The sequence below is a fragment of the Danio rerio genome, chromosome 1 (genome assembly GCF_049306965.1).
Source record: "Danio rerio strain Tuebingen ecotype United States chromosome 1, GRCz12tu, whole genome shotgun sequence".
NCBI lineage: Eukaryota > Metazoa > Chordata > Actinopteri > Cypriniformes > Danionidae > Danio > Danio rerio.
Genome location: NC_133176.1, coordinates 55,283,634 through 55,302,614, shown reverse-complemented (window position 1 = coordinate 55,302,614; position 18,981 = coordinate 55,283,634). Strand labels below are relative to the sequence as shown.

Genomic DNA, 18,981 nt, shown 5'->3' with positions numbered 1-18,981 from the left:
AGCAAATTTGTTATTTGAGAAGTGTTTATCAAACTGGTAGCCCTCAAAATCAATCGGTACCCAAAGAAGTAGCTCTCAGTTTCATAAAGGTTGGTGACCCCTGCTCTAGAAATTAAAAATGCAGAACAGGAAATATGTTAGGACCGTTGTTATGGTTTACATCCCTCAAAATGGTCTATATAAAAAACATATAGAGCTAATTATATATGACACTGCTCACCGAGCTTGTACAATACAAAAGCAGCTTAAGCTTTGCCAAAAAATCCAAAATCGGAAAACCGAAATCACCACAGAGCCCAACAGGTGCCATATATGCTCTCTCTCTCTCTCTCAAATATATGCCAAAGCATGTACATATGCAAATACACACTGATTCTTCTATGCGGACTCATAATTAAACACACACACAAACCCGAACGCACAAACAAAACCACTTTTGTATGTTGATGCATATGTATAAGGCCTGGAGTGATCTAATGCAAACACAGACACACACAAACACTTTATATTTGCCTATTAACATACTAATCATGCGCCGTCCCACCATCACTTCATCCGGTAGCATACAGGGGCCCTCTGTCTCCTGAAAACACACACACACACACACACACTTTCTGTTTCACACTCTCTCTTTCTCTCGTTTATCCTGTTATCTCTGTAAACAAATGACAGACTCTCCTCTGCTCCGACAGAGATGGAGGGATCTGGAGGGGGGGGGGTTTGCCTTTCATTGTTTTAAGAGCGGGAAGATGCTCCCGTCTGATGAATGGGCCTTTCTGGAGCTGAGAGCCATGAAGCTTTACACACTCTCATTTACAGGCCTATTTTTCACACTCTTATTATGAAACACAGCTTTTCTTTCTCTTGTTGTTTTTTTCCCATCCCCCTGTTCTCCTTGCTGTTTTTTCTCTCCGGTTTCATCCCTTGTTCTCCACGTTCTCAGTTGGCCTAGATCTGTGTCCAAACTGCTTTCCAGGCCTTATTCCCTTACACACGGACGCATGCCAGAATTGATTCGCCGTGTTTCTGTCGTGCGTTTTCCCTTACTAGGAGCTCCAGAAAAGCACAACACCTTCCTCTCTGTTCGGCGTGAGGTAAGTAACACCGCTGAGGATTTATTTATGACGGCAAGGCCTTTCCGTGAGGAGGACAAGCCGTGGAGTTTTGTGCATCTGCATTTACTGTATGGGAAAAGTTGCGAAGCCCATTGGAGAAAGATCGAAACTGACCTTTTAGGAAACGGCTCAGATTGTTCTTAGAGAAAATAAAGCGATGGGATTTTTGCTTTGTTTTTTTACAACTCTGGTTATTGAATTATCACAATAATACAGGCACAGTTCATCTTCAAAGTACACACAAACAAAATTATCAAGAACTAAATTTTAACAGGGAGAAACAAAGTGAAAAAGGGGGTGACAAAAGCTCAGATTACATATAAAACAGGACTACCTCAAATAAAACAGACCTGAAAAAGGGGTGAAAACATTGCGTATTTTCCAGATTATGATACAGTTACAATACTCCTTTCAATATGCAAAGACTACCTTCCAAATGCTTTGCTTTTTTCAATTGAAAAAGCAAAAACTGACTCTCAGGGTCTGCTTCTGAGAGAAGAGCTCTTATATATGAAACATGCTTTATTTTACATGGAGATTTACATGCACTTTAAAAAACGTTGAGTTTTTTTTCAACCCAATGGTTGAGTTAAACACATTTGGTGCTTTGTTAGGTTATTTTTAACCCTTATTAGGTTATTTAATAATAACTCAATCAGTTGGGTTAAATATTTGATGCTTTGTTGGGTTATTTTTAACCTTTATTTGGTTATTTATTTTTTAACTCAACCAGTTGGGTTAAAATTTTACATTTTAACAGTCAACTGATTTAACTGACCAACACGATCTCACGGCAATTCGTAACTTTTTGATTTAGTGGCTAATTCGAATGAATTTGTACGGTTTAATTCTTACAATTTAGTACGACTTGCTCATCCCCCTTGACGGTTGGGTTTAGGGGTGGGGTTGGTAGCCACGCCTCCTTTTTAAAATCGTACAATTTTCGTACGAATTAGCCACTAAACTGGTAAAATGTAAAATACTTAGAACTACACAGAATAATACTTAGAAATACACAGAACAGCTGCATTAATATGCGTACGTAATGTTCTTTTTGCGTTGTAAAGTTTATTTAAGCTTTAACGTAATAATATTGTTGTTATTATTGTATCAAATTACCTCTCGTGTCGTGTTTTTTCTATTCGATTTACCAGCACTCTTAATTATTGATGATACAAACGCATGCTTCATGGTCGATAAAACGCTTTTTTCTACCTCTCATGTTCATCTCTACAGTTTTTTTGGGGGAGAAAATGATACACATATTTGGGATATTTGGCTGTCATTCTTGCCTTTAGGACACAGCAAAGACATTCATTTATTTACACAGCCGTAATTCTAAAATAATAGTAGTACTTTAATAGTAATACCAGAATGGAAAAAAATAACCCAATGCATTGGGTTAAAATAACCCATAGTTGGGAAGGTGCTATAATAATAGTTGGGTTATATGTTGGCGTATTTTTAAACCAATTATTTTAACAGAGTGCTGGTTTTATCTAGCGTTTGACTATGATCAGAGTATTTCTACAAAACCTTTTTGAATTGTTAAAATATGATTCATCAACTGAATCAGAAAAAATGCTTTTAGATGCTTATTATGTTACAACAAACACAAAATTGCTAAAAGCACCTTTAATTATTGTCTCAAAACAACTCACAAATGATGGTTATTACTAGTTGATTTACTTGTAATGATTCAGAGAATTGAACTGACTAAGAGTGAGCTTCACTTTCGGAATGAACTTGTTTCAACTCCATGGCAATAAGATATGTAACCATTATTAATTATTAAACAATTATACATATATTTACAGATGAAGTCAGAATTATTGAATTATACCCTGAATTATACCCCCCCCCTGTTTTTCCCCTAATTTCTGTTTAACAGAGATTTTTTTTCACTACATTTCTAAACATAATAGCTTTAATAAATCGTAACCGATGGTTTATACAACCATGGTTTGTTGTGTAGACTATCAAAAAAAGCATAAAGAGGCTAATAATTTTGACCTTAAATGGTGTTTAAAAACATGAAAAACTGCTTTTATTCTAGCCAAAATAAAACAAATAAGACTTTTTTCAAGAAAAAAAAAATATTATCAGACATACTGTAAAAATCCTTGCTCTGTTAAACATCATTTGGGAGATATTTGAAAAAGAAAAAAATTCAAAGGGGGCTAATAATTCTGACTTTAACTGTATATATATATATATATATATATATATATATATATATATATATATATATATATATATATATATATATATATATAAAATTTGAAAGGGTTGTTTTTTAAATGTACTGCACAAAATGTTGAAGAGTCATTTGATTTGGTGATTCAGTCAAACAGAACTCAACTTCAGTTTTGTATTGAATTGGCTCTAATGTTTATTTTAGTAGTTTGTTTACAAAAAGTACACTATATATGTAAACATTTGAGCATTTATTTTGTAGTAAATCAGTCAAAATAAAGCGGCACATTGGCTCAGTGGTTAGCACTGTCGCCTCACAGCAAGAACGTTGCTGGTTCGAGTTCCAGCTGGACTAGTTGGCATTCCTGTATTCTCCCCGTGTTTGGCATGAGTTTCCTCCGGGTGCTCTGGTTTCCCCCACAGTCCAAAAACACATGCGCTATAGGTGAATTGAATAAACTAAATCGGCCATAGTGTATGAGAGTGTGTGAATGAGTGATTCCCAGTACTGGGTTGCGGCTGAAACAAACATGGTGGAATAGTTGGTGGTTCATTCCGCTGTGGCGACCCCTAATAAATAAGGAACTAAGCTGAAGGAAAAATATGAATTATGAAAATGACTTATGCCTCATTCAGTGAACATCAAGTCACCTTCAGTTTTGAACTGAATCTGTCACATTATATATTTTTAAATGAAGTAAATAAACAATTAAATCATTAAAAAGTGCTTTTTTATATATGACAAAGTATGTTGGATTTATTGAACTGATGTATTTGATTCACACACAGAACTGCAAGTCACCCTCTACACACTTCTGGGTTTCTCAGTGGTGGAAGGCGTCATGACTGGGTAAACTTAGAGCACAGTGAATCAGAGAGTACAACAAATAATTTTTTACAATCCTATTTGCTGAAATAATAAAAGAAAAACTCCACCATGGTGTTAACAAGACTTTCAGAAAAATGAAACAAATCGTCTGAGACTGATGATGGAAGCCAGAGAGAGAGAATCACGTCAAATGCACTCTCAGCCTCATAGGTGCTGAATTAAAAACACCTTGCGTATTGAGGTCATTCGTTTTTTGTAATTTGACGCAAAAATTATATAATACATTCATAAGTGCACATAAATGTTCATATGTTTTTTAAAAATCAAAATATTAAAAACTTTCAAGGATTAAAAATTTAAAAAATAAGTCTTGTGAAAAGGGTCTATTGTACTAAACTGGTCACAAGGTATTTCGATGACACGATGTACATAAACAACACTAATTATTAAAATAATTGAAAATAAATTTGAGAGGTTTCTTATAAAATAAAGTTCAAAAATAGTTGCCGGAACCATAATTTGACAATATATACAGTAGATTAAACAAAACATTTAATTACTAAGTGTAATCAGAATACAGATCCTCATTAATGAGCTGAATAAAATCCCTTGCCTGAGCTCAATGAACAGAAACAGTCCTCCACGTCCGACAAAGTCAAGAAGAAGAAAGATGAACAAAACAAGCGTCACCTTCCCTCACACACATCCCAGCAATTATGCGAAAGAAAAATGGAATTGTATAAAAAAATAATTGCAGTAAGTGTCGAGCTGTAAATAGGAGGACGCATCGAGACGGCGGGGGCGACGCAGGGGTTGAGCCCCCCGAGAGCGACGCATAGAAAGCCTGAAAGCGGAGCGAGAGCGAGAGGAAGAAAGGATCAGAGGGAGAAAGGCTGGCAGCCATGAGCTTCTGGCACCTTCTACATAGAGCTCAGCGTACAGGGTGCCAAAAAACCAGCAGACGAGGCTGCCCCCGTTCCCTCGCTCTCGCCCCTCGGCCATCTCCATCATCCCTTTCTCCTCTTTCTGGAGAGGTTTTATCTAATGAGCTCCCTGAGAATTCAATCCAACAGCACTAATGCACAACTTCTACTCCTATAGACTGGAGCGATGGAGCAGTTTGCGGTGGCTGTTGCATGCGTGTGTGTGTGTGTGTGAGTGCGTGTGTGAGTGTGTGTAATGAGTACGCCTGTGCGGTTACTGAGCTCGGCATTGTGTTCTCTGACTCGTAACCAGAGTCGTTGTGAGTGGGCCACATTACTGTCTCTCGCTCTCTCATTCTGCACACATACACACACACATAGACACACACACACACAATAAGTGACGTTATTGTCTTAACTCAATCTAGCATGGATGGACGGACGGACGGACGGATGGATGGATGGATAGAATACTGGATGGCTGGATAGAATACTGGATGGATGGATGGATGGATGGAATACTGGATGGATGGATGGATGGATGGATGGATAGATAGAATACTGGATGGATGGATGGATGGATGGATGGATGGATGGATGGATGGAATACTGGATGGATGGATAGAATACTGTATGGATGGATGGATGGATGGATGGATAGAATACTGGATGGATGGATGAATGGAATACTGGATGGATGGATAGAATACTGGATGGATGGATGGATGGATGGATAGAATACTGGATGGATGGATGGATGGATGGATGGATGGATGGAATACTGGATGGATGGATAGAATACTGGATGGATGGATGGATGGATGGAATACTGGATGGATGGATGGAATACTGGATGGATTAATGGATGGATGGATGGATGGATAGAATACTGGACGAATGGACAGATGGAAGGACAGATGGATGGATAGATAGAATACTGGATGGATGGATGGATGGATGGATGGATGGATGGATGAATGGATGGATGGATAGAATACTGGATGGATAGAATACTGGATAAATTAATGGATGAATGGATGGATAGAATACTGGATGAACGGACAGACGGTAGAACAGACGAATGGATAGAATACTGGATGGATGGATGGATGGATAGAATACTGGATGGATAAAATACTGGATGAATTAATGGATGGATGGATGGATGGATAGATGAATGGATAGAACACTGGACGAACGGACAGACGGAAGGACAGACGGACAAATGGATAGAATAATGGATGGATGGACAGATGGATGGAATACTGGATTGATGGATAGAATACTAGATGGATTAATGGATGGATGGATGGATGGATGGATGGAATACTGGATGGTTGGATGGATTGATGGATGGATAGAATACTGGACGGATGGACAGATGGATGGATGGATAGAATATTGGATGGATGGATGGATATAGATATATATATACACATACATGTGTGTTTTTGTGTGTATATAAAACAAAAATATATTGAAAATGTATTAAAAATATCAAATATGTATATTTATAATGTTATTTTTATACAGCAAAAAAATCTAGAAGTGTTATTTACCTCAGCCTTATAATACAGACACTTATTCAAATAATCTGAAGGAGAAAACAAGCAACTGAGAAAATGCAGGTTTGCCTCGTTTTCTTTTCTCTTTAATATATATTTTCCAACTTGTCTTTCTCAGCCTGTCCCTCCTGTGGAGTTAAAAGCAGGTGCTTGTTCAGTCGAGCTGATGCTGATTTGTTTGTGTTAACGTGTTTCACTTTTACAATCCTTCCTTTGTGCTCTTTAAAAGGCCCATAAATGTCTGCGGTCAGTAGGGAGCTGAGAAAACCCAAAGTAGCACCAACATCTACAGTTCTACATCATGCCTTTCTTGAACAAATCCACACCAATAAATCAAACACCAAGACTTAAAATAAAAAAAGCAGAGCTTAATAGCGCTGCGGTGGCACATCTGAACAATAAACTCAGGTGAATCAGAGCCTAGAAATGTCGGATTACAAAAAAAAAAGAATTAAAAAGCGCAATCTGACCTTCGACCCAACGAAGAGGAGGCTTTTCCTTCCGATTCAATAGTCTATCAGACTTTCAGAAAGAGCCCGGAAGACAAAGAAAGACACTTGGAAGTGGAGCGAGTGATGAAAGAAAGAGAGACGCGTTATGTACACTGGCTCTAAGTGAATGACGACTGCTGAAATGATCTGTTTAACAGCTATCCCAAACATTTCATTTCCAAACAAAACACTCCCACAACACCGCATGCAGACTGAGAAATCGCTGCTGCACGCTCTCCTTGCAGAAAAAAAGGTCAAGCGTTAAAGCGTCTGAGCAAAAGACATATTTTTAAAGTAATAAAATATAGTGATTCACATTTTATTTATAAAGAATAATTCATTCTTATAATACTGATTAAAAAATAAAAGCATGCACAAATTGTCCAGGCAGATTTTTAAAATATTTTTAAGTAATAAAATATAGTAATTATATTTTTCCTAAAGGAAGAATTGCAGTACAATTTAAAATAAACAAAAAATAAATGCAAGAACAAGCACAATTTGACTAGGCAGATTTTTCTAAAATATTATAAGCAATGAAATATAGTAAATATATATTTAAAAAATAATAATTATAATAAAAATAAATACATGCATGAGCATACACAAATTTTCTAGGCAGATTTTTATTATATTTTTTAATCAATAAAATATAGTAAGTATTATTTTATTTTATTAATCATAATAATAATTAATCATAATTCTGATAAAATATAATGTAAAAATAAATGCCCGAGAATGCATAAATTGTTTAGGCATTTTATAGCTTTAAAAATATTTATTGAGTAATAAAATATAGCAATTATAATTTTCAAAATTAATACTTTTAATACAGTTACAAAAAAAACACAAAATAAATGCCCAAGCATGCACAAATTGTCTAGGCAGACTTTTAAAATAGTGTTAAAGTAATAAAATATAGTAATTATTATTTTTAAAAATTAATTTTATTAATAATAGTTAAATCATTACAATACTGATAAAATAATCATTTAATGAATGCAAAAGCATGCACAAAATGTCTAGGCAGGTTTTTAAAATGTTTTTAAAGTAATAAAATATAGTGATCATTTATTCATTCATTCATTCATTTTCTTTTTGGCTTAGTCCCTTTATTAATCTGGGGTGGCCACAGCAGAATGACCTGCCAACTTATCCAGCACATGTTTTACGCAGCAGATGCCCTTCCAGCTGCAACCTACACGAACGCAGGGAGAACATGTAAACTTCACAAAGAAACGCCAAGTGAACCAGCCGAGGCTCGAACCAACAACTTTTTTGCTGTGAGGCCACAGCATTACCTACTGCGCCACCGCATCGCCCATTACAGTGATCATAATTTTTTTTATTAATAATTATAATACAAACAAAAAAACATTAAATGTACAAGCATACACAAAGTGTCTAGGCAAACATTTTTCATATTTTGAAAGTAACATAACTGATCATATTTTTTTAATTACAAGTTTTAATACAAATATAATAAAACACAAAAATAAATGCACAAGCACGCACAAAGTGTCAAGGCAGATTTTTACTAATATTTTTAAAGTAATAAAATTATAGTTATGTCATAATACTACAGTTATTTTTTAAAATGCCTTTTTATTGAATTATTTTCCTTATTAAAACTAATAAATTATTTTAATTCATTTATTCATTCATTTTTTTTTCAGCTTAGTCCCTTTATTCATTTGGGGTCACCTCTGTGGAATAAACCACTAACTTATCCAGCATATGTTTTACACAGTGGATGCCCTTCCAGCTGCAACCCATCATTGGGAAATCATTATTATAATACTGATAAAATAATCTTTAAAAAATAAATGCACAAGGCTGCACAAATCATCTTGGCAGGTTTTGAAATAATTTAATTAATAAAATAAATTAATGATATATTTTTTAAATAATATTTTTAATACAAATAAAATAAAACACAAAAATAAATGCACAAGCATGCACACAGTGTCTAGGCAGATTTTTACAAATATTTTAAAGTAATACAATTATATTTATATTATAGTAATGTAATTATTATTTTTAAAATGCCTTTTATTAATAATAATTAATCATTATAATAATGATAAAATAACAATTTAAAAATAAATGCAAAGCATGCACAAATAATCTAGTTTTTGAAATATTTTTAATTAATAAAATGTATTAATAATAATTTATGAAAATAATCATTTTAATACAGATACAATAAAACACAAAAACAAATGCACAAGCATATACAGATTGTCTAGGCAGATTTTTAAAATATTTTTAAGTAATAAAATAGAGCAATTATACTTTTACTAATTAATAATTATTATTTATTCATTCATTCATTTGCTTCAGCTAATTCCCTTTATTCATCAAGGGTTGCCACAGCGGAATGAACCGCCCACTTATCCAGCACACAGCGTATGCCATTCCAGCAGCAGTACTAGGAAACACCGACACACCGTTCACACACACTCATATACTACAGACAATTTAGTTTATTCAGTTCACCTATAGCGCATGTCTTTGTAGTGTAGGGGAAACTGGAGCACTTGAAGGAAACCCACGCCAACACGGGGAGAACATGCAAACTCCACACAGAAATGCCAACTGACCCAGCCGGGACTTAAACCAGCAACCTTCTTGCTGTACGGCAACAGTGCTAACCACCAAGCCACCCTGTCGCCCCAATAATATAATTATAATTATTATTTTTATATAATTAATTGTATTATAATACAATAATTATAATACAATTAAAACAAAACAAAAAATAAATGCACAATCATACACAGATTGTCTAGGCAGATTTGTCTTATATTTTCTAAGTAATAAAATATAGTAACTACTTTAAAAGCCTTTTATGAATAATAATTAAACATTATGAATAATACAGATCAAATAAAACACAAAATAAATGCATGCACAAATTAGGAAATCTTTCTCATATATTTAAAGAAATTAAATATAGTGATTATATATATATTTTAAATGAATAATAATAATTAATCCTTTATTAAGCAAATAAAACACAAAAACAAATGCACGGCCACGCTCAAACACTCAAGGCAGATTTCTCTCTTAAATCTAACAGCTTGCTTTTCTTTCCAAAGCGCTGCAGTTCAAGGCATTCAAATGGCAGCAAGCTTATTTTTCACACCTCTTCAATGGTTAAACATCAAATTTCCTGTGCGGAGTGTTAAAGCAGGGAAGAGTTGAAATTAGGCTCTTATAATAATGATGATATATTAGCAGCAGCAGGAGCACAGCCCGGGATATAAAACGAATATTCTCTCCTAACCCAAAAAGCCACTTCCCCTCCATTAGGACGACTTTCCTCATAATCACTGTTGTTAATGGAAACACGTTTAACACGCATTTACCTCCAAAACACCTGGATTACTGCTTCGAGTTTTGTCATTTCACACTTCATCCTGAGGCGCAAGAAATAAGGCAGAATTTAGTGACGTATGGAACATTTGAGAGTCAAATCTTACAGCTTAAAGGTTAAAGGTTCAGATCCAGGCACAAATTCTGGATGTTTTAGCAGACTTTTTATTAAATAACAATCTAAGTATTGATGAAATAACAAGACAAAGGTTCTAGCCATTACAACAAAGAGCATAGAATCACCAAGAGGCGACACGCTAGTGCAATTTAGGAAACAGCCACTAGATGGCGCGGCAGCCATTTTGGAATGAAAACTCCAACAGAACAACAGCATATTATTAGAGTCTGATTAAGTCAATTGAGTCAACTTAACAGTTCCAATGGTTACAATGGGTTTACTTACATTATTTTTGTAACGTCAACTTGTTTCTTTTAGGGCAATTTGTTTACTCGCCTTAAGTAACTAATCACTTTTTACAGTGTATTGTGTGGAATCAAGCTTTTTTTTTGACAGTGTAAGTTACAGCATCGATAACGCAGGATATGCAATGCTGAGTTGGGATTATAATTGGTCAGCGATGAGACATTGCAAAGTAAAATCATACACTGAAAACCCTAATGTTGTCTTCAGGCCCGGATTGGCTAATCGGGAGGACCGGGAGAATTCCCGGTGGGCCGGTCCGTTTTTTGGCCGCGAGGGCCGGTGTCCGTAGCTCCAGAATCTTTTGCTCTCAGCAGTCACACTTTTAAAATTTATTTATTTACTTGACAACAGCCTTTTTATTCATTAGTTTACCGCTACTCTTCTCTTTTCATCTATTTTATTGATTGTAAAACTCAGTAGTGTCTCCATTCTGAACACAGCTATTGTGGTCCAGCGGTTAGCTTGTTAGGTTAAAACACCGCGGACCCGGGTTCGATCCTCATTAGAGTAACTTATTGTTTTCGTTTTTATTGTTAAGACATAGGGTTGTTGAACATTTGAAGTTCTAAAGCAGCTGTTTTTTCAAAAAAAGATGTGATAGTGTCATTAGAAACTGATTTGGAAATGACCTTATTTTAATATAGTCAGTCGTGAACTGAGGTGGGCCAGTCTGAGGCTTGAAACTCCAGGGCTGAAAAGGTGTCCCACTCCGGCCCTGGTTGTCTTTACTTAAGCAATTAAGTAAAGCTGACTGAACATAACCTAAAATTTAGTATTTTGGCCCTCTCACTTTAAAATATGAGTTAATTTAACTTATGTACCATGAAAATGCTTAAACTTAAGATTTCAAATAGTGAGCTCAAAATCATAAATAACTAAACAATTTAAGTATAGTCTACAAAACCGGCAAGTTAAATAAACTTAACTATGCCAGTTTTGGGAGACTCCGAAACTCAAATAAATTGAGGCAACGAGTTTACTCAGTTAATTTAGTTCAATCAACATATTAGGGTTTTCAGTGTAACTGAGTAAAAGTTGCATATGTTTTAAAGGCATTTCAGAGAGTTTAAAGCATTCAGACACAAAATTTGTAACTTTAATAAGACATTATTTTACTGAACTAATACAAAAAAGACTGTAAAGTGTTATTATACATTTTATTGTTCAAAATCTATCCCTGAATATTGTTTGACTTGGCAGAGAAGCATTAAGCATTGGTTATTTGACTTTTTTCGTTGCTCTATTGTAATTATTTTAGCTCGCATTGTGTTTATGTTTTATGCATGATTCAGAAAATCACCTGGTAACACTTTAAAATAATGGTCCATTAATTAATGTATTTACTAACAGGAACAAAACAAACTATTAATGATGCATTTATTAGTATTTATTCATGTTTGTTAACATTAGTAAATGCTATTTAAGTTAAATAACATTAATGCACAGCGCATGAACTAATGTTAACAAGCACAACTTTGAATTTTAATAATATGTGAACGTTGGACTATGACTAATAAATGCTTTACAAGATTATTGATGCTTGGTTAATGATAGTAAATACACTAACTAATGGACCATTATTCTAAAGTGTTGCCAATCACGCCAATCAATCCTAATTATTGATTTATTTTCAAATAGAGCTATTCAAGCCATCTGGTGGAACTGTGTATATATGCATGTATATACAGACTGCAATGACTGATTTTTACAATATTGAGCAACACTATCTTAAAAAATCAAAACGTCCAATTTTCAATTTTAAAAACATTTTTCATGATTATGCAAGCATTCCATAAGAACACATCCCATTTACAAACATAATTTGAATATTTATTTAGATAGTTATGTTTATTGAAATTATACTCAAAACATTTTTACTTGTTTAAACTACTTAATTAAGATAAGCTGAAACAGCACAATTCTTAAGATTTCATTGTTAGTTAACTTAATCAATTTGTGTTAGGACAACATAAATGAATTGTGTGGAACCCTGGATTGTTTTTACAGTGCACAATATTTGCGGTTTGTTCAAACTACATATTTAAAATGAGCTGAAACAACACTATTCTTGAGAGGTTTTTTGAGACAACTTAATTTTTTTTTGTTCAGTCAACTCATATTTGTTAGCTTTATCAATTTATGTTAGGACAACATGAATAAATTGTGTAGAAGCCTGCATTTTTACAGTGTATTCTCTGATCTGGGCACGTTTCTATGTTATTGTTTTTTTTTCTTCAAATTTTATTTAATTGCTTTTATGACTCAAATTGTGCATTCCAAACGAAATGAAACAGCCTTTTATTAGGTATTTTTTCTTCATGCCAAAACATATCTTCAGAACCCAGAATTTTTGTAAAAATGTGAAAAATGGCACACATCCAACCAAAATCTTTCAGAAAAAAATAGTTTTGGTACTAATGTTTTGAGAACATAATTAAAGCCAAATAACTTTAAACAAATGTTTTGTTAATGGTAAAGTTCTGAGAATGTTTCCTGTTTGCTAAAGTACTGAACAAAAGCTGTTTCTAAAGTGAATGATTTGCTTTGTTTGCAAGGTATAATAAAAATGAGAGATGCAGAAATAATAATAAAAAAAAACTTCCCTTGAGCTCGCGCTCACACACATACACACATCTTTCCGCACCAAAGGCACTGCAGTAGTGCCAACTAGAGCAATTACTGTAGCGACTCCCGTAGCTGTCCTTTCTCTTCTTCTCTCGCTTTCTTACGGACACAAAAGATGAGTGCTCGATTTAAGAGTGTGACAATGAAGGCCACGTTTATTAATGACACACAAAGGTTTGGTGCTGCGCATAAACATCCACAAGGACAAAATATACACAAAGCCAACAATTCAATAAAACAAACAGCTGAGCCGCAGCATTTAAAACACACTGTACACTCGAAACAAATGATCGCTGTAAAACAATGCTGGGTCGATTTGTGTTGGGACAACGTGATGGAATTAAGTTAGCTTATTCGTCTTTACAAATTTAAGTGGATTAAACAAAAAAACAATTGAGTTTTCCCCACAAAAAAACTCAAGAACTTGATGGTTTCTGCTTATTTTTAATAGGTAGTTTGAACAAACAGCAATGTATTTTTTAAACACTTGGTTGGGCCAAATATGGACAAACTAACATTCAGTTAAAAACAACCCAACATTTATTTGTTTGTATTTTTTGTTTGTATTTTGGCATGCAGAGTAAATTCCTGATAAAAGACTATTGCATTTAGTTTGGAATGCACAATTTAAATAATGAACAATTAAATCAATGATTAAACCGGCAATGATCAAAATGTGTCCAGGGCAGAACTTGCAGCTTAAAAAATGCAGGGTTCTACATATTTCAATCATACACATTATGTACTAACATAAATCTAAAAGTTAACTTGGCAAATTTGAGTTGGTTGAACATTGTCCCCTAAAAAAACCTCAAAAATTGTGCTTCTGCTCATTTTAATTAAGTATTTTGAACAAACAGCATTTTTGAGTGCTGAGTTGTTTTTAATTCAGTGTTCAGTGTTGTTTTGGCATGCAGAATAAATAACTAATGAAAAGCTATTTCATTTAGTTTGGAATGCACAATTTAAATTATTTAAAAAAAACAATTAAATCAACTTAAAAAACAACAATAAAAACGTGTCTAATGTATTCATGTTGTCCCAACATAAATCAATTAAGCTAACAAATTTAAGTTCACTGAAAATAAAACAATCAAATTGTCCCAAAACAAAACAAAAAAAAAAATCAAGGATTGTGTTGTTTCAGCTCATTTAAATTAATTAAGCAGTTTGAAAAAAACAGCATTTTTTAAATGCCGAGTTGTTTTAATCAAATGTTGGGTAAAATATGGACAAACTCAACATTGGGTTGAAAAATCTTCAAGCGTTTTTTGGGATGTAGAATAAATGCCTAATAAAAAAGCAGTTTCAGTTAGTTTGTAATGCACAATTTAAATCATAAAAACAATTAAATCAACTTTGAAAAAAATAATAAATAACAATAAAAATGTGTCCAGATCAGAAAAAAATGCAGGGTACTACACATTGTATTCATGTTGTCCTTAAATAATTTACCAAATTTCAGTTGGTTGAACATAAACAATTAAGTTGTCCCAAAAAAAAAAATATTTGTGTTGTTTCTGCTCATTTTAATTAAGTAGTTTGAACAAACAGCATTTTTTTGAGAGCTGAGTTGTTTTTAACCAATTTTGGGTCAAATATGGACGAACCCAACGTTGGGTTAAAAACAATCCAGCATATTTTGGGGGTGTAGATTCGTTTTGGCGTGCAGAATCATTACCAAACAAAAGCCCTTTTCATTTAGTTTGGAATGCTTAAATCATAAAAACATTAATCAATTGAGTTAACAACAAATTTGAGTTGGTTGAACATAAAACAATTAAGTTGTCCTGAAAAAATCTTAAGAATTGTGTTGTTTCTGCTTATTTTAATTAAGTATTTTGAACAAACAGCATTTTTTGAGTGCCGAGTTGTTTTAACCCAATGTTGGGTAAAATATGGACAAACTTAACTTTAGGTTGAAAAATCACCAAGCATTTTTTGAGGGTGTAGATATGTTTTGGGATGCAGAATAAATACCTAATAAAAAGGCCATTTCATTTAATTTGGAATGCACAATATAAGCAATAAAAACTGTTAAATCAACTTTTAAAAAACAACAACAATAAAAATGTGTCCAGATCAGAGTATATACTGTAAAAATGCAGGCTTCTACACAATTTATTCATGTTGACCTAATATAAATCGATTAAGTAAACAAATTTGAGTTGACTGAACACAAAACAATTAAGTTGTCCCCCAAAAAAATAATATTTGTGTTGTTTCTGCTTATTTTACTTAAGTAGTTTGAACAAACAGCATTTTTTTGAGAGCTGAGTTGGTTTTAACCAATGTTGGGTCAAATATGGACGAACCCAACTTGGGTTAAAAACAATCCAGCATTTATTGGGGGTGTAGATAGGTTTTGGCATGCAGAATCATTACCAAACAAAAGCCCTTTTCATTTAGTTTGGAATGCTTAAATCATAAAAACATTAATCAATTGAGTTAACAACAAATTTGAGTCGGTTGAACATAAAACAATTAAGTTGTCCCAAAAGAATTGTGTTGTTTCTGCTTATTTGAATTAAGTATTTTGAACAAACAGCATTTTCGGCAAGTGCCCAGTTATTTTAAACCCAATGTTGGGTTTGATATATAACCCAGCTATTTTAGGGTGTATATATGAATGAACAAATAAAGAACAACACTTAAATCTACCTTAAAAGATCAGTGATCAGTGCATGCACTATAAAAAATGCAGTGCATGCAATGCATTCATCTTGTCCCAAAATAAATTCATTAAGTTACGTCAAATTTGAGTTTGAACAATTAAATTGAATTAAATTAAATCTAAAGAATTGTGTAGCATCAGCTCATTTTAAATAAGTAGTTTGAGCAAGCGGCAGAAATCATATTATGAGTGTGGCGTCTAGGGTTCAGAAAGGCCCCCTGAGCTCTGGCACCGGATGCCACGGGCCCCGGGTTTGTGTGCGGCTGCCCTGCAGGGTGCCAGTCTCCGCCGGGGCTATTTGGAGTCTGATAAAAGCAGCAGTGCACACTGGAATTAGCCTGATAAGATAAGAGCACAGCAAACATTCTGAACGGGCAGCGCGCTGGCCAACCCCACTGGGCACAGACTGAACCAGAGCGAACGCTGACCGAAAGACATGCAGGAAATGCTTTGGCAGCTAATATTTGGTTTTAGTTTGATGTGTTTGTCCAGAAAGTAGTGATTTGGTTACTGTGCTGTGAAGTTAAATTGAATTAGTGAAAAGAAAGCGCTTTATGACTGGTGATTGTGAGAGTGTTTGGCCGGTCAGATCTTGTGTGCGTCAGAGAGAGTGCTAGCCGTGTCAGAATCAGTGTTTGGCAGTGGAGTGTACGAGACAGGGAGGGTAACTTATCCACAAACACACACATCTCAATATGATACAGTCCAACAGCCCTGCCAATATGAATGTAGAATGGCAATGAAGAATTGAAAAGCCCAGTAAAAACACAGTACTCATTTAAACCACCCTCAGAATAAATATACACACGCGCACTGTTCTACTGCATACATACAGTATAGCGAACTCACAAATAAATACTAGTGTGTATAGCACATTTTAACTGCTTGACTTTATTATGTCTTGCAAAATGCAGACTAAGCGGCTTTGATAATATTTGTGAAATATGCAGATGTAATTTGGATTAATTCTGCATCGGGAGTTATATCAGTAGGATTCCCAGTTAATTTTCGTGACTTTTTAATAATTTTTTTTAAGTCAAAGTCAGCATTATTATCAATTCAGCCACATGTACAAGACATATAGAGAATCGAAATTGCGTTTCTCTCAGACCCAAGGTGCTTAACATTAATATAAAAAATTATTTTGAAAAAATAGTAGAGTTTTAAGAAAAAGAAAATTTACAGTATATACATTGTACATAAAATGTGATCTAAAAAAATATACATAGGTAATAAAATTGTAAACAATACAATGACATACAATGACATTAAGGGCATATAGCAAATGAGTGCAAAGTAAACCAGAGTTGTGCAGATTAAGAACAGTATAGTGCAAAAAGCCTTGCAAACATAACATAAAAGATTTACATTTTCACACCAGACATTATTATGTTTAATTAATACATTTAAAAACCTTATTAGTACACGTTTTTAAAAATAGAAAATAATAATAATTATAATAATTATGCTAAGATTTCAATGCAGTTTGATAGGATTTCTTCCAATTAAGAAGCAGATGGCTTATAAATGAGATACACCAATTTGCAGGATTTTTTAAATGACTTTCTTTGTTGCTGCCAATTAATAATGTTGAAATGATTTTAATTATTCGTCCCACCCAAATTCAGCCTGAAAATTCAATACAGTTTGAGGGGATTTCTTCCAAACAGAAGAGCATAACCAGATAACAAAATACATGCATGATATCTAAAGCCATGTCAAATGTTTACCTTTTACAAGAAAAGAATCTAATTCACAATGTTAAAATGATCTTGATTGAATGTAAAAACATTTCCAAAAAGTCAACATGAGATCTGACAGCAGCTCAACAGCATTTCTTCCTAACTAGAAGCAAAACTAAAAGACATAATAAATAATAAACCAATAATAATAAACAGAAATAAATTCCCCTTATTTTAATATAAAGCCTGTTTTCAGGTTGATTTCAGCTCTGGCAGTAGAACACACACACACACACACACTCTCACACACACTGGAAGCAAGTGTTTATACAGTAAGTGTGCTGGATGTGACGGCGATTACGGCGGTGTCGCCTTACTCTAGATTCTGGCCGCTCTTAAATCAACATATCAGTAGCAGTAGGAGGGAAGAAAGAGAGTGTAACCCACTGACCTGGCATGTGGACGAAGTAGGCCAGGTACAGGTCCAGCTCCTTGACAGACACTCCGATGTGATGCGGCTGCACGCACAGGCTGTGGTTGGAGCACTGCGGGGACTTGACCAGCCTCTCTCCGTCTGTGCTCTCCAGCGGGCTTCCCTTGAACAGGATCACCATCACCAGGTCCAGGCGCCAGACTTTGTCGGCCTGCCGCAGGCAGTCGATGCGCCGGATCTTACCCTTCTGATCCGGGTTGGAGAGCACGCAGCACGGTGCCTTCTTCCCCGTGATGGTGAGCACGAAGTCTTCGCGAAACTCCGGCCGGATGTCCTTGCGCAGTTTGGCCAGCAGCCTCGACGCCCACTTCTGCTTGATCTCGGGCTTCTCGCCCAGGAGTTCGTCTTTGACGGCGCGCTCCTCATCCTTGGACATGCGCTTCTCGTGCTTCTTAAAGTACTTGCGCTTACGGGCCTGCAGGTTGAACCAGGTGTAGGAGAACGCCCGCACGTGCGGGAGGAGAGCCTCGATGAAGGGGTGGAATTCATCCTGGAGGGACGGAGAGGGAGAGACGGGGAGAAGAGGAGAGGAGAGGAGAGAAGGAGAGAAGATGTTAGATTCACGGAGCATGAGCCGACCGACTGA

General features: G+C 34.8%; 1 protein-coding gene across 50 annotated transcripts in view; it reads right to left on the bottom strand.

Moving 5' to 3' along the window:
* Positions 1–18,981, bottom strand: part of nfixa (nuclear factor I/Xa) — a 253,758-nt gene that overhangs the window by 124,946 nt on the left and 109,831 nt on the right. For all 50 annotated transcript variants that reach the window (XR_012405563.1, XR_012405566.1, XR_012405493.1 and 47 more), the window contains one exon: positions 18,354–18,885. Coding sequence is in view for 29 of the 50 variants with exons in the window: in NM_001366171.1 (NP_001353100.1) it covers positions 18,354–18,885 (532 nt within the window). In the remaining 21 variants the exon portion in view is untranslated. The remainder of the gene's footprint in view (positions 1–18,353; positions 18,886–18,981) is intronic.